General features: G+C 36.4%; 1 protein-coding gene across 2 annotated transcripts in view; it reads left to right on the forward strand.

Annotated features, from left to right (window-relative positions):
• The window catches only part of CBFB (core-binding factor subunit beta), a 60,132-nt gene extending 38,681 nt beyond the window's left edge, over positions 1 to 21,451 (forward strand). The window contains exons 5-6 of one of the 2 annotated variants that reach the window (XM_082676706.1): positions 5,065 to 5,191; positions 19,093 to 21,451. In XM_082676706.1, the coding sequence (XP_082532832.1) occupies positions 5,065 to 5,191; positions 19,093 to 19,115 (150 nt within the window). In that variant the 3' untranslated portion in view covers positions 19,116 to 21,451. The remainder of the gene's footprint in view (positions 1 to 5,064; positions 5,192 to 19,092) is intronic. The other variant, XM_082676705.1, reaches the window with a different exon arrangement.
• The last annotated feature ends 1,777 nt before the right edge of the window (positions 21,452 to 23,228 follow it).

The raw sequence follows: 23,228 nt of genomic DNA on the forward strand, positions 1-23,228 counted from the left end.
TCCAACAGATGCTCAGGTACCTGGTAGGCTAAGAGATAAACAGAGGATAGTCACAATTACATTTTTTAAAATTAAATTGTATAAGTATTTCAACTGAAATATTTTCACAGGTATTGTCTTTTTGCCTTTGTTCAGAGTACCTTTGACAAACGTTGGCAAGGATGCGGAACAACAGTTGGTGTGGTGTTTGATTACATAAAGTTGACACAACATTTGGCAATAAATACTAAAACTGCACATGTGTATACCTATGATCCAGCAGTTCTGTCCTGAGGCATGGTATGCAATGGGAATGAATACATATATTCATCAAAAGATAAGTACTAGGACATTGTAGAGGCATTATTGATTAATAGCCAGAAACTATAAACTGCCCAAATGCCCACTAACAGTCAGATGGATAAATTGCATGTTCATACAGAGAAATACAATGAAAATGAAAAACTACAACTAGCATACCAATATGGGTGAATTTCACAAATACATTGAGTGTATGAGAAAAGCACATGCTATATGAATACATTTATATAAAAGTACAAAAATAGGTAAAACTAATAATACGTGTTGTTAAAAGGAAGGATAGTGGTTTATCCTTGGGAGAGGAGGGTAGTTCCTGGAATGGAGGAGAAGACGACCTCTGAGATGCTGGTGCTGTTCTGTCTCTTCATATGGCTTTTAATTACATGGAAAGTTCAGTTTCTGAAGATTCATCAAGCTATCTTTTAGGACAGTGCTGTCCAGTAAAATTCAAATGTGAGCCACATTATGTAAATTAAAATTTTTTAAAAGCCACATTTAAAAAGGTTTGAAAATTATTAATTTTTATATTTTATTTATCCCAGTATATCCAAAATATTATCATTTGAACATAAAATCAATATAAATATTTATTGGGATATTTACCTGTTTTGGTAACAAGTATTTGAAATCCAGTGTGTATTTTCCACTTACAGACTCAAATTAGCAACATTTCAAGTATGCAGTAGTCACGCGTGGCTAGTGGCTACAGTATTGGACAACACAGCCTTAAAATATGTGTACTTTTTTGTATGTGTAAATAGTTCAATAAAATGTTTTAAGAGTTTCCCACAAATGAAGATATTTCTGAGTATAATTGTATAAACTCAAAATTGAATCATGTTTGCTGATTATACTTTCATTTCTTTATTTTCTGTAATTTGTAGGATAAATTTCAGTGTTGTCTTTATATGTTTGATTTTCAATAATTGCAATTCTCTAAAAGCTTGAAAAACTGAAAATTTTGATGCTTCACCATTGAATACTTTAATCAGAGATTTCCAACTAATTTTGAACAAAATATAACTGAGGACTCATTTACAAAAAAAAAAAAGATCAATGCCATTTTAGGAACTAGGTTGATTTCACAGAAGTTCTTCAAAGGCTCAAATTTCTAAAATCCAAAGTGCCTGTATAATGTCATGTGAATTTATTTGTATTCAGCATCAGCTTTGTCACAGAAATTTTATAGTTCAGTCACTTTAACTATGGATACATAAATATATTTGTAATTTATGCAACTCTGATGTCTAAATGATTGGTAGAATACCTCAGTACTTTGGATAAGAATTGTTTGGATAACAATTATGAATTTCATGTGTACCACAACTAATTACTAGTAAATTTCTATTTCATAGTTTTAAAAATTCACTGAGAATGTTATTTCTTATACGGTGTTTAAATGTTTGCTCCACCAACATTTGTATTTGTATTATCAGTTTAAGAACCAATAACTTTATCTTCATTTTTGTACTTTTTAAATTAGCAGTCACAAAAATATGTTTCACCTTCAATATAATGACCTTCCAAAAGTTCTATTTTGATTCTATAATATGATGAGAAAAATTGAACCGTATTGGGTTGAACAGATTTTCTATTTGAAGTACCTAATGACACTGATGTAAAATTGGTATCCTTTAGCTTTTTGCAGGGTTTTTCTGTCAGCAAAGCCAACATATGAACAGCTTTGCTTTTTGTATGTTGATGAGAATGTGAGTGAAAATTTAGAAGAGTCGTTTGATGTAAATAAAAAGTTATGTTTTACAGAATGGTGTTAAATGTACCGTTTGCAGCTGCACGTGTTAAATTGTCGCCTTTGAAGTATATGTTGATGCTTCTTCAGCAGATTTATTTCTTTTGGTTTTCATGTGATCAGTGATATCATTTTGGTCCCCACAGAGAATAGGAAATGTCGTTATTTTGTACAAATTATGCATTCATCATCAGCTTTCTTGAAAACGAATTTGATTCTTAATTTTTCATTAAATATATACTTCTATTTTTTAAATTCATTGCACAGAAAGGTAAGTATTACCAAACTGTAAAATAAATAAAATTGTAAATTTAGCAATACAATAAAGACAAAATCAGTGTAGCAAGAATGGTTAAGAATAGTGTATATATATGCTCTATGAGAGCACTGCTAGGTCTTTATTTACCACATGGGTTTCACAAACACCCAGCCACCTTTTATGATGACCCCACCTGACTACTTTGTGCAGACTGTGGTATAGACCGTGGAGTAACAGGCTAGTATAACAAGTAGCTGGTGGGGACTGGAGTGCTGAAAGCCTCCCACCACCTGAGTCTGGATAGGGTTATTTGTCCCTATCCATTTGAGCACACACTTTATGGGTGAGTGTATAGTTTTATCAGTAAGTACCCTTTATGCTGTCCTTGAAAGGGAGGTGTTACTTAAGTTCGCAACAGGAAAGGATCAGGATAACACTGGATCACTGATCATCTTTCAGATTTAACCATTTAAAGTGCAGACTCTGTTCATTGCACATACATTTCACATCTTACTAGAAAAGACCAAGATAGAAGCTGGAATTAGAAAATAGAGAGCTACCAAATCTCTCTTAGCTTATTTTACTTCAAATATTAGTAATAATACTTTTTTAAATTTTAATAAGGTAAAAATCTATGATCATTGCTAGATACACATGAGTGGCTAATAACTTCCTTAGGGAGTTAGATTACATCTTGTGTTATATGCTCTCATTTCATCTTGTAATCCTTTACTAAGTCACACTGATAATTATATATTGATTTTTGTAATTATTTGTTCATTGTCCACCTGCCCCTCTAGACCAGAAACTATAAGGAAAAGCACCATTTGCTCCCACACATTGTATGCATGGCACCCAGCACAGTGACTTGGGCGTAATAAAGACTCACGGAATATTTGTGGAATAAATGAAAAAGTGAATGAATGCACAGGACAGAAGGGATATCCTGTTAACAGCAGACCTGTCCTGGTTGATATCTAATCAAATAAGAGAAAGTCCTTGGCATTTGGGAACAGTGTTCTTTTGCAGGTGCCTCTGGCTTATGTAGTACATTTTGAGAATACAGTTGCTATTTATAGTAATGTTTAGTCACGTGTAAATTTTACATGTTCACAAATGCTTATAAAATAATAGCATTTATTGAATGTTGTCAGGTAGTGCACTTAAGCATTTTTATACGTTATCTCATTTAATCTTGAGACGTAAGTATTACTACTACGTGCATTTTACATGTGAGTTTACTGAGGCTTAGAAAATGAAATACCTTGCCCTGGGTCACAGAGCTAGTAAATGCAACATAAGAATGGAGACTTGATCACACCTTTCACTTTTGTTTAAGTTGTAGACCTTGTGTCAGTGAAAATTGCAAGTATCAAACAACCCTACTAACAGAGCCAAATAAAGGATTTATCACACAGAATAAGATATCAACAGTATGCAGTTCAGGCAATTATATTATCAGGGGCTGTGGCTCTTTTCATTTTCCTGCTGTACTATGCTCAGTGTGTGGCAACATCCCCAGTATTATGTTTGCAAGATGGTTGCTGTATCGCTGGTCATTGCATCGGTTCCCAGGAAGAAGGAAAGGTGACATGTCTCTTAAATGACTTTCTCAGAAGGCCCATTCATTGACTTACACTTCTATATCATTGGCTAGAACATAGTTACCTGGCCACCCCTTGCTGTAATGAAACTAGGACAGTGAATATTGACTTTTTTGGCATTGTTTTTGATATTTTAGTTTCTTCAAGTGTGCCATTGAAAATCCTAGTGTTGAGAAGTGCGTGACTGCAAATCACACACTTGAGCATCCTGTGCTGTAGACAATGAGGGAGCCTTAAGTTGGGGAGTATTGTGGTCAGATTGTGCTTTAGAAGGCACGCTCTGATGGCTGTGTTTTGGATTGGGGGATGACAGAATGGAAACAGGAAGAGACTTTGCAGTAATTTGGGTGAAAGATCTTAGGATCCTGAACTAGGAAAATGTAGGAATGAAAAGGAGCCTAAAGATTCAAAAAATAGGAGGTCAGATGGATAGGATTTGGTGGTTGATTGGCTCTATGGAGATGGGGAGAGTGAAGTGTCAAAGGCAGCTCTGGTTCTTGACCAAAATGAGTGAGTAGTGCCACCATCCAGACTAAAGAAGTGTAAAGGGAAAGTTTAAATTGGTTACCTTTTAGACACAAGAAGTTTGAAGTATCTGGGTTTCCTTCAGATCTTTATCCATTAGTTGGGAAAGGATTAGCATAGATATGTTATATGTTACAAATAAATTTTTGTTGATAATATTCCTTGGAATTTTCTTTTTGTTGTCTAGAAGTTTCTAACATTTGTACAGTCGATTATGTTAATATTCTCTTTTATATTTCTGGCTTCAGTGTCATTCTTAGAGCGCCTGGCCTGTCTTATCCCCACACTGTAGAAGTATTTAATAATTTCTTTTTCCTTATACTTCTATGTTTTAAATATTGACTTGATCAGGATTTTACTTTGGTGAAGAGGATGAGGTAAGGACAGAAAGGGAAGAGCATTTTCAGTTGTTAGAATATGACTGAACACGATGACTATTTCCAAGGTGTTATAATAGAACATGAAAATACTGAAGTTTTCTTTTAGAAGTTGCTCTGACTTTTTTTATGGCTTTGATGTTTGAGAAATACTCTGCTGTTCATTTCTTTCAAAAAATAAGACACCCCCCAATTTTTTTTTATTATAAATCAAAATTAAAATATCTATTTCGTATATTCTTATGACAGCAGGAGGATGCATTAGCACAACAGGCCTTTGAAGAGGCCCGGAGAAGGACACGTGAATTTGAAGATAGAGACAGGTCTCATCGGGAGGAAATGGAGGTGAGAGTTTCACAGCTGCTGGCAGTAACTGGTTAGTACTTTCCCCAAAACTCTCAGGCTCTATTTGTCATGTTTGTGCATAATGATTTTAAATAGTTTAGTAGTTCAATGTCTTTCATTTTTTAAAAGTTGTACTCTGTGACTCTGTGTTTATTAAATGTAATTGCTATAAAGAAAGTTAGTCTTAATTTTAAGGTTGTACATGAATTCCTCATTTATTGGTCCTCAAAAAAAATATTTACTATAATAAGGTATATTTTCTATTAATTGATTGATCCAAATATCTTACCTCTTTTTTCTTAATTATCTTTCAGATTATATGTAAAAATTACTTTACGTTATCATAGGATACATATTTTTAGAACATTATTAAACTCTCTGGGAGTAACATTATTTCCCACTTTTCTATAAATATTTGTCTTGATTTTGTAACATAATTTTCAGTCATGTGTATAGTCTCTTCACTAGAGGAAAATTTATTTTCAAACTACTCAAAGAATGAATTAACCTAGACTGTTTTTCTTTTAACCTTTTTATGGTAAAGTACACACCAAATCTACATCAAAAAATATGTAGCTTAATTATTAGAAGGCTAATAACACCCTTATAACCATCCAGGTAAAAATAAATAAATAAAAATGTGACAGTTACCCCAGTAGCCCCCTCCATGTGTACATCTAATTATGACCTTTTCCCTCCCTTCAAAAGTAATAATTTTCTCAGTTTTTATAGTAATCCCTTCCTTGTGTCTTTTTATAGTTTTATTATCCATGTCTACTTCAGTCTTAAACACTCAAATTTAGTCTTGTCCAGTGTTTAAATTTTATATGACTATCAACGAAATAGAATAATTTCCAGGCATTAAAAAGAGTTCTGGAGATAGGTTGCACAACAGTGTGAATGTGCTTACTTAACACTACTGAACTGTACACTTAAAGGTGGTTAAGATGGTAATTTTTATGTCGGTAGTTTTTCCACATTAAAAAAAATTTTTAAGTCATTGTTACATAGTAGAGAAAATGTTGTTTTTTCATTCACTAGATTATACATACACTATTTAAATTAATATAAAAGTGTGTGTGTGTGTGTGTGTGTGTGTGTGTGCGCGCGCACAAAGACAGTGGTTAAGAGCCCGGACTCTAGAGCCAGATGGCAAGATCTGAATCTGGCTCTGGCACTTTATCACCTCTGACAAATTATTTCACCTTTCTGTGCCTGAGTTTCCTCATCTATAAAATAGGGCTAATTGTGCCTATCTCATAGGGTCATTGTAAGGATTAAATGAGTAAATACATGTGAAAGCACTTTTAGAGAATGTGGCACTGACTAGGTGTCAGCTGATATTATTGGTATTATTTCATATATATTTTTATATATATATATATATATTTTTTTTTTTTTTCGCGGTTCGCAGGCCTCTCACTGTTGTGGCCTCTCCCATTGCGGAGCACAGGCTCTGGACACGCAGGTTCAGCAGGCATGTCTCACTGGCCCAGCCGCTCCGCGGCATGTGGGATCTTCCCAGACCAGGGCACGAACCCATGTCCCCTGCATCGGCAGGCGGACTCTCAACCACTGTGCCACCAGGGAAGCCCTCCAATCTTCTTAATCATAATTAGCCCTTCTACTTTGTCGTTTCCAGAGCACTTCTCATTTCTATCATTGTTCTTATTGAACAGGATGTTAAAACAATTATAAAGTTGTCTGTACTCTACCGTAGTGTGATCACCAGTGAAGTGGGGCCCCTGATTTTTTGACCTCCACATTACCCACCACAGTGTTTTGTACATTGCATTTAGTTGTCAAATGGAGAGCTTCAAAAAATAGCTCCTACTCTGCCTGTCTGAAAACTAGAGCCTGTACGTTAAAGTAGAATAATACATGTTAATGGTCTCTGGAAAGATTTTTAAATGTTTACAATTTGTTGGTTTATATTAACTAGGTAATTTATTAAGTAATGAACTCCAACTGTGTTGTGCTAGATTCTGCATTAGGGACCGGGAAATACATAGATGAAAATGCATGGTTTCTGTCCTTGAACATCTATTAGTCTTGAGGGAAAATAGATGTATAAACAGATAATTGCAGTCTGCTTTAGCAGCACCTGTACTTAAAGGGGAACAGTGGCAGTGCAGAGGAAGGAGCACTTACATCTGCCTCTGCCTGGGGGATTCACAGGAGAATATACTTGCAGGGATTTGAAGGAAGAATGTGAGTTTGCCAGCTACACAAGCTGGGGAAAGCATTCTGGACAGAAGGAACAGTGTATGCAAAGAAGTGAAGGAAAAAGAGATCTTGTCACGTCAGAGAACATGATTGGTCAATCTTTCTAAAGCAAGCTAACATGACTTTAAATGAATATAAGAATTGTTTTATAAAAAGTGCTGTTCAGCTACATTATATTTGAAGAATAACTATTTGACAATGGAACAATTAGGAGTTTTTTTTATATGATTTGCTTTAAATAAAATTATAGATTAGTTGAGGCTAAGAATTGTCTTCTCTAAAATGTTAATTTGATTATTATAAATAATGTTACTTGAAGAAAAACATTTGGTGTGTGAGTTTATATGTGCATATGTTTGTATTTGTGTATGAACAAAAATATAGTCTGTTGATAAAGGTGTCAGATAATTTGTTGCTCAGATAGATTGTTTCTAGTGAGTTTTGTGTCAGTGATTGAGCACATGGGCTTTGTAGTCAGGCGTAGTTGAGACTCCTGGTGCATTAATTGCTAACCTCTCTTAAGTGCGTTTTCTCATAGAAATTGTTGTGAGAATTAAATGGGAAAGTGCTTATACGGCACTTAGTATGGTGCTTGATATGTGTATGCCTTCAGTAAATAATAGCTCTAAAGTACTTTAACACTAAAAGCTCTACCACAGTGCTGGTTCAAGTTAATTGAATTATCTGGCTAACAAGAACATTGTTTTAGTTCTCTAAAGTGTTTCAGGGCACTTTTCCTGCATTATGATCTAGAGCATAGAGAAAATGGTTAGATTTTCATCAATGATTTAAGATCCATAGTCCCTTATGGCAGTAATTTTAAAAGTTCTCATAGAGAACTGTTATCTGGAAAATTGGGCTGGAATCTGACCCCAGAGCTTGCACTGGCAGTCTCTTAGGGGAGTTTTGGGTATGCATGTCTTTTGGCACTTTGTGCATGTGTATTTTGCTTCTCTTTAAAAAAAAAAATCATGACAGATTCCTAATGTCAGCTTATTTCTTGTAGTTTACCTCCTTTTTCCTAAAAGGAGAACATTGGGGGAAAATGTTGCATTTTTTCCCCGTGTAATTCAAACATCTATAAGGGGGTCTTACAAAATATAATTGAACATTGTTTTTATTTGTTTGTTTTTAATTTTGTTTTTTAAAAATAACAATTTTATAAAAAATGGTTTTCTTACACTCACCTGGGTAAAATTCTTATTACATTTGAAGAAACTGAGACTCTGAGAAAATTAATTGACTTGATGTCTTTTCAAATAGTTGGTTAATGAAAGGGAGGGTGAAGACTTAAACCATCTTCCTAAGCAGAAGTTCTCCACAAATACAGCCCAGCACTGGGAAAAGAATTTCCACATCACCCATAAAGATGATTAAGTTGAAAAATAAAATCTGCCAGAACCAGAAGAAGTTAGTAACCATTTTGCCTGGAAAAGAAAAAACTGAGGAAGAAAAGAATAATAATGGTTCTACTGGGTGGTCCTGATGACTGACTAGACAAGGGCCAAGGAGCAGTGGTAACTCTTGGGTGGCAGTAACCCAGTAAGTGGTCCTTGGAGGCTTAAGATCCTGGCAGCACAGAGGCTTACGGATGTCCTACCCCTGTTTGGATAACCTCTGAGGCCTCTAGCCCTGACATGCTAAACTTGTGTAACAGTGGTGCTCATGAACATTTAATATGTGTATCTGATTAAGGTTACTCACAGTGGGAAGCAGAACTCCAAGTGGTTTTGGTTTTCCCCAGTGTCTTTTAACCTGAAATCAGTTCTAAAACTCCTTGAGTGATTACTTTTCATTGTTTATCTTTTATACCTTTTGAATTTTGTATCATGTGCATCTGTTACCTATCAAGAAGAGAAAAATTGTTGCTAGTGTTAACACAGAGTGATGAAAACAGAAGATTCTAGAACTTGCTATCTGTTTTCTCTGACGTATAGGCAGTTTTTAAAAATGTGAAATCCTGTCTTCGTTTGAAATTTATACAGAACCTTAATGTATAAAATAGCTTAAAGGGGCGCTGCTCTGGGTGAAGCAGGGGTAGGGATTATTCTGGTCCCCCTCTAGAGTCCCTGGAATGTGTCCAGGGAACCCAGTAACTGGCAGAATGTAACTTGAGAACCTTTGAGGTAGTAGATGAGGATGAGGCTGCTAATAAATTGCCCTGGTTTTGAGTCCTAGCTCTACTTGTTGCCATGTGACATTGGGAAAGTTGCTTATCCTCTTGACCCTCATCTGTAAAATGGAGCTAACACCCTACCTCCCAGGGTGCTGCCTGACTCAGTATCTGACATTTAAAATGGAACGCATTGGAAGCTAGTTCCTTCATCCTCTCTATGCACCTTGGCTCACAACATATCTGGAGTGGCAATAAAGGCAGGCATATCCTAACTGTAGACTCTGAAAGTCAAAGATATGTTGCCAAGCTATTTTATATCCTGGTGTTTGTTTCTTTCTTTCTTTGTTTTTTAACAATAGTAAAGGATCTTGAACTTTTCTGGCTTCTCTTGGGGTTGGGTAGTGACAAGGAGGGGGTACAAAGAGGGAACTTCCCACATTTGGTGATATTATATTTCTTGATCTGGAGGCTAGTTACATGGGTGTGTTCACTTCCTGAAAATTCATCACTCATATATATGATTTGTACACTCTTCTGTACTTTAATAAAAAGTAGACTTTAAAAAAAAAAATCACAGACATTTCTTCTGTAAAGTGCCTGCCTGCCCATTGATATCTGTTGCCACATAGAAGTGGCCCAGTGCCTTTTTACCTGAGAATCTTACCATTATTTAAAACTGTTGACCTGTTATCCATAGCAGTCCTTCAGGTTACACATCTCTATAACTGTAATTCCAGTACCTTACTTTGGGATTTTGTGAAGGAAGATTGAGGCTAATAAGGTACAGACTGAGTGCTTTTGTCATAAATAAGTTGGAAAGATACCTCTGTCATCTGTTTTATAGCAGCTCCTACACACTCTTGGTGTGTCTAGGGACTGCCTTCAGCTTCATTGGCCTCTTAACCTAAAACTGTGGTACAGTACTGTTGGCTCTTAATTCAGCTGCAAGGTGACAGGGTGCTGAAAGAGATTTTCTCTCTGTCATTACCTAGAAAATGCTTTCATTTGATTGGGTTATAAAAGCGTTAGCAAATAAATTGTTATCTTTAATGTCAGAGAATGGGTAAATAATTATTGCTTATTCTGCTATAGGCAGTTTTAAAAGTAAAGTTCAGTAAATCATATGAGAATTTTATGTGGAGACTATTTGGAAATAAAAACAAGCGAAAGACTGTGGTTTTTATATTTGTGTTTTGTATGTTTTTGGAGCCTTCGATTCTGTGTGGTCCAAGAAAAAGAATCACAGCCTCTATTTATTTAAATTCCCACAGACTTCAGTTTTCATATCACTTAACTCTACCAACACTTATTTTTATGTAAGGACAAATGAACATAAATGTCTGTCTCTTCTGGGCCTTCCTGAGGTGTGTTTTAGGTATAGGCAGTAGATGAAAGTGAACCGAGAATATGAACTCAGACTAAGAATGAGAATCGAAAAAAAAAAAAGAATGAGAGGGCTTCCCTGGTGGTGCAGTGGTTAAGAATCCTCCTGCCAATGCAGGGGACATGGGTTCGAGCCCTGGTCTGGGAAGATCCCACATGCCGCGGAGCAGCTAAGCCCGTGTGCTATAACTCTTGAGCCCACATGCCACAACTACTGAAGCCTGTGCACCTAGAGCCCTTGCTCTGCAACAAGAGAAGCCACCACAATGAGAAGCCCACGCACCCCAACGAAGAGTAGCCCCTGCTCTCCACAACTAGAGAAAGCCCGTGCGGAGCAATGAAGACCCAACTCAGCTAAAAATAAATAAATAAATAAATTTATAAAAAAGAAAATCCTATTAAAATATAAAATTTTAAAACAAAACAAAACAAAAAAGAATGAGAATTGGAAGAGGATTAACGAGGACAAGGATTCTAGCTCTGCTGCTCCCATACTAAGAGAAAAACAGGGTCTTGGTTTGGTCTCTATCATAAGAGATGTAGGTTTTATTAAAATTTATTTTGTTTTAACTTTATTTTAGCCTGTAAAAGTTACTCTTATCTGCAGGATGCAGATTTTTTTAACATTTGAGAAGTTCATACAGATAAATTGGGAAGTTAGGAGCAGCTTTGTTGTGATAGCAACAGCATGAATGCTTACTATGTGCCAGGCAGTATATGCTGCAATATTTGTTTTACACTTGATTCTTAAATGCTCTTATAAGATGTATCTCAATTTTGAGGAACTGAGGCTGGAAGAGGATAAGAGGCTTGTATAAGCTCACATTGCTAACTTGGTAGAGCCACCCTAATCCAAGCCGGGAGATGTCAGTTATTTCCACTATCTCTTTTATTTTAAAATGCCACCTTATATTTAAAGTTTTCCTGAAGTTGTATACTTTGTAAGAACTGTATTTTTTTTTTTTTCCCTGCGGTACGCGGGCCTCTCCCGCTGCGGAGCATAGGCTCCGGACGTGCAGGCCCAGCGGCCATGGCCCATGGGCCCAGCCGCTCCGCGGCACGTAGGATTCTCCGGACCGGGGCACAAACCCGCGTCCCCTGCATCGGCAGGCGGACTCCCAACCACTGCGCCACCAGGGAAGCCCCCGAACTGTATTTTTTGATGTGCCTGTTAGACGAGCTCTTGCAGTCTACTTATCTGACAGGTGTTTATGATTGTCTGCTTACCTTGTTTTTACATTTTTAATGAGTTTGGAGAAATTGCATTCCTTTCTCTCATATTAGGACTTAAAATTTCTACTTTGTGTCTCTTCCAGCCTTAGCAGTCAGGAGAAATATCAGTGATTAGGAGGCTGACATTAATGCTAATTGGAAGTTAAAGGTTCGTCTTTTTAGAGTTGTGAGTTTGTGTTCTCACTGCCACCACCTAACTCTGACACCTTGGAGGAATCATTTAACATTCTTGGTCTCGGGCCTATCATCTGTAATGTGAGAGTTGAACTAGATCTCTATAAAGTACTGTGCTGCTCTAAAATTCTGTCATGCCATGTTCTGACTTTTAGCCAAGTGTCAAACATAAAGTGATTTGCACATTATCTGGATATAGTATACACTCAATAAATTGGATCTATTTTTAGTTATTAGGGCATTTTCTCATGAAGAGTTTTCTGCAGTTTGATGATCTTGATAATAAAAGAATGGAAATCAACCAGGTTTTATTCATTTTCATTTGGGTAGCCCTGCTCTTGGCTACTTCTGCACAGCCCAGACCAGTAGGGAAAGCTCCAGTATTCAGTGAATATTCTTTGTCTCTTCATTTTGAACACATCCTATGACTGCCATCTAGAAACTGGATTTGCCATGTTTCTGGGTGATGGTATACTGAAAGAAAGAAAATAGGAGTGACTGGTAGTGAGGGGTCTGTAGTAAAATTTATAGATTTTTTTTTTTTTTTTTTTTTTTTTTTTGCAGTTCGCAGGCCTCTCACCACTGCGGCCTCTCCTGCTGCGGAGCACAGGCTCCGGACGCGCAGGCCCAGTGGCCATGGCCCACCGACCCAGCCGCTCCGCGGCATGTGGGATCCTCCCGGACCGGGGCACGAACCCGTGCCCCCTGCACCGGCAGGCTGACTCCCAACCACTGCGCCACCAGGGAAGCCCAAATTTCTAGATTTTAATACTTATAAATATTAAAAACAGATTTGTATTCTGAACAGGCTCATGGGTGTCTCCTTTATATTAAAACCCTATTCTGAAATAACTGTTAATAAAAAGTTAAAATCAAGGACCTATGTGGATTGACTGGGGAGAAGGAAACTAGAAATTATGGATTTTATGTTTTTAGAATAACCAAGTTCAGAGAGTTTCTTTGCCATCATCTAGTCTAGTTTGTGACTCATAGAATTCATTCTGAAACATCCAACCTCCATTAGAAAACTGCTACAGTAGAAAGCACTGCTTCCCAAGGCAGCGTATCCAGTTGTTGAATTCCAGTCCTGTGGAAGCTATTTCATTAACCTAAATGTTTCTGTATTTGTCTCCTTCATATGACAGCCCATACATCTTCCTCTCTAGCATTAAATTTCCTCCCAGTCTCCCAGCTCTCTCATTCTTCCCTCTTCTGTTCTCATTCATACTCTTTCAGACTTCCCTTATTTTTTTTAATCTTTGATTCTCCTTCATAGTGTCTTCGTTTACATCTTCCTCATTCCTTCTTTACAATGTAAATAGAAATGAAAAACACAAGTAAATAGCAAAACAACTTTTCTTTCCATGCTTTTACCAAAAATATATTTTAAACAAATAAACCCATGGCAACCTCTGCACAGCCCTGACCAGTAGGGAGAACTCCTGCTGATGACTGTTTTTTTGTCACTTATTTGGAGTCATCCCATTATTAAAATTTGAATATTACTCTTATCCCAAGACAAAAGCTGAAATATTCTTTTCACAAAGTATTACTGGTAGGTTAGTAGTAATTTATAAATGTATAATTAGGATTGATTTTTCTCAGTGTTTCTTCATTGCTCAGCCCCTTTCTAACCTTCATTGACTGAAACCAGATGCTTATATCACCATCTCTACTTTTGCAGAATTGATCAGTCCTTACATTACATTTAACATTGATTCTGTATGGAACATAAATTGTTTTCCTAATGCATATGCATTCCATAGCTCTTTCAGTCTGTACCCATGCAGCATAACATTAACCTGACTAGTTAAATGAAAGGAATGTGCTAAAATTTAGTCAGCATGCAGTCTGCTAATAAATAGTTAAGATTTGCTAGAGAAATATATCACAGTTTATAAGAAAGACCACGGAAGTTAGTGTTGGGTTTTATATGATTTGTTTGCAAGTTAATAAAGCTGTGTCATTTCTGTCTAAACAACATTAACCGTCTTGAGAAATGATGATATAACTGGAGCTTCTGACTAAACATGATTTTACAGTACAGGTGTGACTTGTTAAGCTGTTTCTTTGAAGGTCAAGGATGCTCTTTCTCTAATTGTTTTAGATCTTAACCATTGAAATCAGAACATTTCTATTTTTGGTTAAATTTGTTTCCAAAAACTGACAGATAATGGACAATCAATTGGTGATAATAATACATAATTCCATTTAGCTAAGGATTGCACAGGTAATTGCAGTTAGTCCCAGTTGCTGGCATATAACAGAGGTGGCTAAAACAAGATCCACATGAAAGATGATGGTGGCTTGGACTAGGGTAAGAGTGGTAGAGTCAGTCAGAAGTGGTCAGATTCAGGACATATTTAAATGTAGAGATGTCAGAATTTGCTGTTGGGTGTGAGAGATGCTAAGGGGTTTTTGCCCTAAATAATAACTGGTAAAATGGAGTAGCCTTTATCTAACATAGGAAAACTGTTGCTGAGGGAACTAGATTCTGTATACAAACAGATGTTTGTGCTTGACTGACATTTGTAGTCACTAGAGAACACTTATAGAAGAAAGATGCATTGGAATTTGTGAAAGAGACTGAAAGTAAATATTATGTGTGGATCAAAGGGGGGCACTATGTTCTTTTAAAACTTTATATTAGTAGAGAGTGTCATGCACAGTATGTTTGTTCTTAGATGTTCTCTATTAAGTAATTTGCCATCGTTTAAACAGAAATGTTTATTCTACAGTGAAACTTGAAATCCTCAATGTTTATGATTGTCAAGCCTCTTAATTGTTAAGTATTGTTGTAAAGATACTTCTGAATATATAAGTGCACCAAAGATTCTAATATACTTCCGTTTTTGCTTTTGAGACAATACTTTATCCATAGTAATTCTGAATTTTATTTCTTGAGATAGAGATTCCTAGTTAAAATCCAGTTGGCAGAGATGGAATTCATTGAGATATGAAATTTAGTATTACATTTTTCAGTCACATAATTTATAGGCCATATACTTCTGTGTGACTCAGTTTCTTTATCTGTAAAATGGATAAACAATAGCACCTATGTTATAGGTAGTTGGCAGGGATTAAATTGGTTCGTCCATGGAAATTGCTTAGAACAGTGCCCAGCATATAGTTGGTGCACAATAAATGTCAGCTATTTTTTTAATTTTTATTTATTCATTTATATATATTTTATTGAAGTATAGTTGATTTTTTTTGCTATTATTGGTGTTAAATTTATTTTTTAAATGTCTTAATATAAAATACAACTTGTTTATTAGAAAAAATAACATTTGGTAACTATCAGTTTCCTAATCTGGTATTGGAATTCCTTTGTTAACTTTTTTTTTCTGGTTGTCTCACAATAATTTTTTTTTATTGGAGTATAATTGCTTTACAACGTTGCATTAATTTCTGCTGCACAGCAAAGTGAATCAACCATGTGCATACACACATCCCCTCCCTCCTGTACCTCCTTTCCCCCCACCATGCCACCCAACTAGGCCATCACAGAGCACCAAGCTGAGCTCCCTGTGCTATACAGCAGGTTCCCAGCAGCTATCTGTTTTACACCTGGTAGTGTATTTATGTCAAACCTAATCTCCCAATTCATCCCACCCTCCCCTTCCCACCCTGTGTCCACACGTCCGTTCTCTACATCTGCCTCTCTATTCCTACCCTGCAAATAGGTTCATCTGTACCATTTTTCTAGATTCCACATATATGCATTAATATATGATATTTGTTTTTCTCTTTCTGTCTTGCTTCACTCTGTATGACAGACCCTATGTCCATCCACATCTCTACAAATGACCCAATTTCATTTCTTTTTATGGCTGAGTAATATTCCATTGTATATATGTACCACATCTTCTTTATCCATTCATCTGTTGGTGGACATTTAGTTTGTTTCCATGTCCTGGCTATTATAAATAGTGCTGCAATGAACATCGGGGTATATGTGTCTTTTTTTTTTTTGGCTGTGTTGGGTCTTGGTTGCTCACGCAGGCTTTCTCTAGTGTGGCGAGCAAGGGCTACTCTTTGTTGCGGTATGCGGGCTTCTCATTGCGGTGGCTTCTCTTGTTGCAGAGCACAGGCTCTAGGCGTGCGGGCTTCAGTAGTTGTGGCACGCGAGCTCAGTAGTTGTGGCCCGCGGGCTCTAGAGCACAAGCTCAGTAGTTGTGGTGCATGGGCTTAGTTGCTACACAGCATGTGGGATCTTCCCAGACCAGGGCTCGAACCCATGTCCCCTGCATGGGCAGGCCGATTCTTAACCACTGCGCCACCAGGGAAGCCCTATATGTGTCTTTTTGAATTATGGTTTTCTCTGGGTATATGCCCAGTAGTGGGATTGCTGGGTCATATGGTAATTCTATTTTAAGCTTTTTAAGGAACCAACATACTGTTCTCCACAGTGGCTGTATCAATTTACATTCCCACCAACAGTGCAAGAGGGTTCCCTTTTCTCTGCAACCTCTCTAGCATTTATTGTTTGTAGATTTTCTGATGATGGCCATTCTGACTGGTGTGAGGTGATACCTCATTGTAGTTTTGATTTGCATTTCTCTAATAATTAGTGCTGGTGAGCATCTTTTCATTGTTTCTTGGCCATCTGTATGTCTTCTTTGCTGAAATGTCTATTTAGGTCTTCTGCCCATTTTTTGATTGGGTTGTTTGTTTTTTTGATACTGAGATGCATGAGCTGTTTATATATTTTGGAGATTAATCCTTTGTTCATTGATTCATTTGCAAATATTTTCTCCCATTCTGTGGATTGTCTTTTGTCTTGTTTATGGTTTCCTTTGCTGTTCAAAAGCTTTTAAGTTTAATTAGGTCCCATTCACTTATTTTTGTTTTTATTTTCATTACACTAGGCAGTGGGTCATAAAAGATCTTGCTGTGATTTATGTCAAAGGATGTTTTTTCCTATGTTTTCCTCTAAGAGTTTTAGTGTCTGGCCTTACATTTAGGACTTTAATCCATTTTGAGTTTATTTTTGTGTATGGTGTTAGGGAGTGTTCTAATTTCCTCAAAATACTAGCAAACAGAATCCAACAACACATTAAAAAGATCATACAACATGATCAAGTGGGATTTATCCCAGGGATGCAAGGATTCTTCAATATACACAAAACAATCAATGTGATACACCATATTAACAAATTGAAGAATAAAAACCATATGATCATCTCAATAGATGCAGAAAAAGCTTTTGACAAAATTCAACACCTATTTATGATAAAAACTCTCCAGAAAGTGGGCATAGAGGGAACGTACCTCAACATAATACAGGCCGTAGATGACAAACCCACAGCAAACATCATTCTCACTGGTGAAAAACTGAAAGCTTTTCCTCTAAAATCAGGAACAAGACAAGGATATCCACTCTCACCACTATTATTCAACGTAGTATTGGAAGTCCTAGCCACAGCAATCAGAGAAGAAAAAGAAATAAAAGGAATACAAATTGGAGAAGAGGAAATAAAACTGTCACTGTTTGCTAATGACATGATACTATACATAGAAAATCCTAAAGATGCCACCAGAAAACTACTAGAACTAATCAATGAATTGGGTAAGGTTGCAGGATACAAAATTAATGCACAGAAATCTCTGGCATTCCTATACACTAATAACATAAGATCAGAAAGAGAAATTAAGGAAACAATCCCATTTACCATCACAACGAAAAGAATAAAATACCTAGGAATAAACCTACCTGAGAAGGCAAAAGACCTGTACTCAGAAAACTATAAAACACTGATGAAGAAATCAAAGATGATATAAACAGGTGGAGAAATATACCATGCTCCTGGATTGGAAGAATCAATATTGTGAAAATGACTATACTACCCAAAGCAATCTACAGGTTCAGTGCAATCCCTATCAAATTACCAATGGCATTTTCCACAGAATTAGAACAAAAAAATTATACAATTTATATGGAAACACAAAAGACCCCAAATAGCCAAAGCAATCTTGAGAAAGAAAAATGGAGCTGGAGGAATCAGGCTCCCTGGCTTCAGACTATACCACAAAGCTGCAGTAATCAAGACAATATATGGTACTGGCACAAAAACAGAAATATAGATCAATGGTACAGGTAAGAAAGCCCAGAGGTAAACCCACCCACCTGTGGTCACCTATCTATGACAGAGGAGGCAAGAATATACAATGGAGACAAGACAGCCTCTTCAATAAATGGTGCTGGGAAAACTGGACAAGTACATGCAGAAGTATAGTTGATTTACAATGTGTTAATACCAGGTGTGCAGCACAGTGATTCAGATATATATATAGATAGATAGATATAGATAGATAGATAGATAGATATGTATACTTTTCCCTTATAGGTTATTACAAAATACTGAGTATAGTTCCCTGTGCTATACGGTAGGTTCTTGTTTGTTATCTATTTTATATATAGTAGTGTGTAAAATGTCAGCTAGTATTAAAAGGGAAAATGGGAAAGTTTGCTTCTAAGGTGATTGGATCATGTGTTCAAGTTAAACCCTTTATTCACAAAGCTATAAATGTAGGTTTGTTGCTCTTTTATCCACAGTACATATTTTGATAATGCTCTTTTGAATATAATGAGATTTTTTATTCTTGGATTTTAAGGAAACTTTAACAAAATATTTCATACATAATCTAAATTGTTCTTTTTCTTCTTACATGTGGAGATACTGGCTGAAAATTTTTTTAGTTGCAAACTTTTCTTATGTGCTACTGTAACATTTATTTATTAGCACTTTGATTTTCAAAACACGTTTTAACCCTAAATTATGATTTTGTCATTGCAGGCAAGAAGACAACAAGACCCTAGTCCTGGATCCAGTTTAGGTGGTGGTGATGACCTCAAACTTCGCTAATTAGTGGCACAAAAGATGTGCCCCCCGCCCCGTCTTTACATATTCATTTCTAGTCGGCAGAAATAATTGACCAGAAACTGTGATAACTGGAGGTACTACGGTCTATTTCTCAACCTTAGGCAGTAACAAGACATCACAACTGCCATGGTTTTGCACTATGATATAATACCTGCATTTCTAATTTTGTATGCATGTAGCCAGTAATTATTTGAAATTTTCTTCTATGCAAGCTTACCTTGTTGACATTATTTTAGTGAGTTGAAACTATCCACTTGTAAAGCTCTTTTTTTCCACCATTTTAATTTAAAAGTTCATGTCATTTTAGAACAGGTCAAGAAATTAAAATTTTTATCAGAGGGTTTTTTCCCCTAATCAGTTGCTCTATTTTTTTTTTTTATTTTAGATGTGTTGGTTATACAGCTTCATTTTAGATAAATGTTCTTGGTTTTTTTGTTTTGTTTCCCCTGTTTCCTTCTGTGTTTTTATAGTCTATGGCATTTTAAAACTGCTGATGGTTTGCATTATTTACAAGCTAAAAACCTAGTAGCATAGAGCTGTCTGCCACACCTTCTAACACAAAGTTTACAGTTGTTAAAGTTGCAGTATCCTTTTAAATGTTGATAATCAGTTCCTTTTCTTTCCTTAACATAAATTTTAATTGGTATTAACTCTGGTCTGCCCCAGATCTGTTTTAGATTCTGTTCTGTATTCATGAGTTTGTGTGGAGATATTCTCCATATATGATAATATTCTACTGAAATGCCTAAAGAAGTCACAGGCTGGCTTCTGTTTTATTCAGGGATTTTTTTTTTTAAAGTCAATCAGAAAAGGGATACTGGAGCTTCTTCATGTATGTAACAGCATATTAAACTGGAGACAGTGATGAATCAGCTACAAAGGTAATGTTGTATTAAAATCATGTTTAAGATAGCTGCTTTTATGTGTATTTTATAATGCATGCTTTTGTAAAAACAATTCTAGGTGATGAAAGATTAGTCTTAGAGAGAAAATGTACATCTGTGCAGAGGATACATTTTCTTCCATTAATTATTCTGGAAAAAAATTCACAGGTTATATATATGGTATTTTCCAAAAGGACTATTAATAGAACCTTTTGAGATGAATTAGTATAAGAATATTTTTGAAATAGGCTCACTATCAAATTGATTGCAACTTTTTTTTTTTTTTTAATACAAGACTGGAAAAAAGTGCTAAGTCATGTGGTACCTCCTTACAAATATTTTTCATGGTCGTTTTTGGTCATAATTAAATGTTACTACATTTCTGAATTTTTGCAAAAATGTATTTTATCAAAATAGAATGGCATTATTTTAAAGAGTTTGAAAAACTGACATGGTCAATTCAGAAAATGAACTGAAGTCTGAATAAGGTTATTGCATTTAAAACATATATGTATACTTGACTGATAAGGGAGGTGTGACTTTCATTGTATATAGGTCTTATAATTCATAAACATATCTTGTATCTCAGAATAAAAATATTTGTTATATATTTGAAGTCATGCATGGTAAAGGAGTGTGTTTAAATTGTTATAAACAATAATGCATCATAAAAGACCATGCTGATCTTGTGTAACTAAGTACTATGAATGAATTTGGTTGGTATTTGGTGTTGTGCAGCTCACATGTTTACACACTCAGTGCCCTAATTTCCCCTGAGGGAATCACCTTTTAAGTGGTCCTTACAGTGCTGTTTTAAGGTTACTTTATCACAGAGCTCCTTGGTTTTTGACTTCTGCACTTAAATTTTTTCTTTTCTAATAACATGATGATGGCACATTTTTCTCTATTGTTTCTAGCTAAGGGCTTTCAGTCCACCAGTAACTAAGATCAAATGTTACTAAATGTTCATGTTGCCATCCTTCTGTACATACTGTCATTTAGCATTGTGCTGCTTCCATCTGTCTTAATGCTGGCATTAAGATCATGAGCCCTTTTTCTCCAAAAGTGCAGGCTTTGAAAACTGCTTTTTTTTAAGTTATTGGTACAATTTGATATTTTTCCATAATCTATATTTAAACAAAATTACATCATTGCATCATCTTTTCTAAATTCATCCTCATTAAAACTTGCCTTAAGCTACCAGATTGCTTTTGCCACCATTAGCCATATTGTGTGTTTGTATGTTTAATTTACTTTCACAATAAACTTCTGTGTAGTGAACTTCTGGGTTTTGGCTCTTTATTAACATAATCCAACAATTTCTGTTCTGGTGTTCATTATGACATAAAAATTGATTTTGTTTCTGAGCTGTTCTTGCATTCTGCTTTTTAACCTTAAAATAAAAACCACCACCAACAGCAGTGGCATCTAGTGGTCATTTCTGTTAATTCCAAAGAAAATCTTTATATAACACAAAGAATACTAATTTCCCAGTGGGTATTATAGTTTTCAAAAAATCTGCCTTGATTTACCCATCCTATGAGGTATGACTATAGAGTAGTGACCTTGGAGGGAAGGAAGAATTCCAAAAATTACACATCCAAATAACTACCATCTTTCAAACTATTCATTTTAGGAATATACACTCAAGTTGATTGTGCTGGTGTCATTTCAGACATTCTTAGGACTTTGCTTGGCATTTTCCTACATCAGAAAATTAAGCCTTTTACTCTAGAAGTATGTCCTAAGCTTGATCCATAAGGAAAAATATACTTATTCACTACCAGACTTATTGCAAATAACAAATACCTTTAAATGCTGAATTGGTACCATGAAGCAAAATTCCAAAGAATAAGATTCATACTCTGAGGGTTAATTTCAAAAATTATTTGAGCAGTAGCATCATGGTTTCAATAAGTATATCACCTCTAGAAACAGGTATTTGGATATGTTAGTTTGGGGCTACCTGGAAAAAGAAATCTCTTACTTGATGTATGCCTCATTTGGCACTGGGGAGCTTTTTCAAGCTATAAGCCATTGTGTGGATTATCCATTGCTACATAACACATTGCCCCCAAATTTAGCAGCTTAAAACAGTAAACATCATCCCACAGTTTCTGTGGGTCAGAAATCTGGAAGAAGCTAAGCCCAGTGGTCTGATTGAGGGTCTCTCCTGAAGTTAGAGTCAGATTGTCAACCTGAGCTATCGTCATCTCAAGGCTTACTTGTGGCTGAAGGATCCCCTTCCAAGCCCACTCGTGGCCATTGACTGGCCTCAGTTTCTCACAGGCCATTGGGTGTAAGCCCTTGATTCCTAGGTGCTGGGGATGAAGAAGTCCTTCCTTGGCATGTGGGTGTCTCCATAGGGCAGCTCATGACTTGGCAGCTGGCTTTCCCAGAGCAAGTGATCCAAGGAAGAGTGCATGCCTAAGATGAAAGCCACATCTTTTTTTTTTTTTTTTTGGCTGTGTTGGGTCTTTGTTGCTGCATGTGGACTTCCTCTAGTTGTGGCGAGCGGGGCTTCTCCGTTGTGGTGCGCGGGCTTCTCATTGCAGTAGCTTCTCTTGTTTCGGAACTCGGGCTCTAGGCGCACGGGCTTCAGTAGTTGCGGCACGTGGACTCAGTAGTTGTGGCTCGCAGGCTCTAGAGTGCAGGCTCAGTAGTCGTGGCACACGAGCTTAGTTGCTCCATGGCATGTGGGATCTTCCTGGACCAGGGCTGTAACCCGTGTCCCCTGCATTGGCAGGCGGATTCCTAACCACTGCGCCACCAGGGAAGTCCAAAGCCACATCTTAATAACCTAATCTTGGGCTGCCATATTTCATTATGTTAGAAGTGAGTTGCTGGGTTAGGCCCACAGTGAAAGGGAGGAGTTACTAAGCTTCATCTTGAAGGGGGGAGGTGTCAGAGAGTTTATGGACATATTTTTAAAACCACCACAGCCATTTTGCCATATTTATATATGTAACTGAGTACTTATAAGACAACACTGGGGGACTTCCCTGGCAGTGCATTTGTTAGGACTCAGCGCTTCCAACGCAGGGGGTGCGGGTTCGATCCCTGATCAGGGATCTAAGATCCCACAGGCTGTGTGGCACAGCCAAAACAAAAAACAACAACATTGGCATTTTGATCTCCCAAACATTCTTTAAAGGTAAGATTTCA

This window comes from Grampus griseus (genome assembly GCF_964374135.1).
Source record: "Grampus griseus genome assembly, chromosome: 19".
Taxonomy (NCBI): domain Eukaryota; kingdom Metazoa; phylum Chordata; class Mammalia; order Artiodactyla; family Delphinidae; genus Grampus; species Grampus griseus.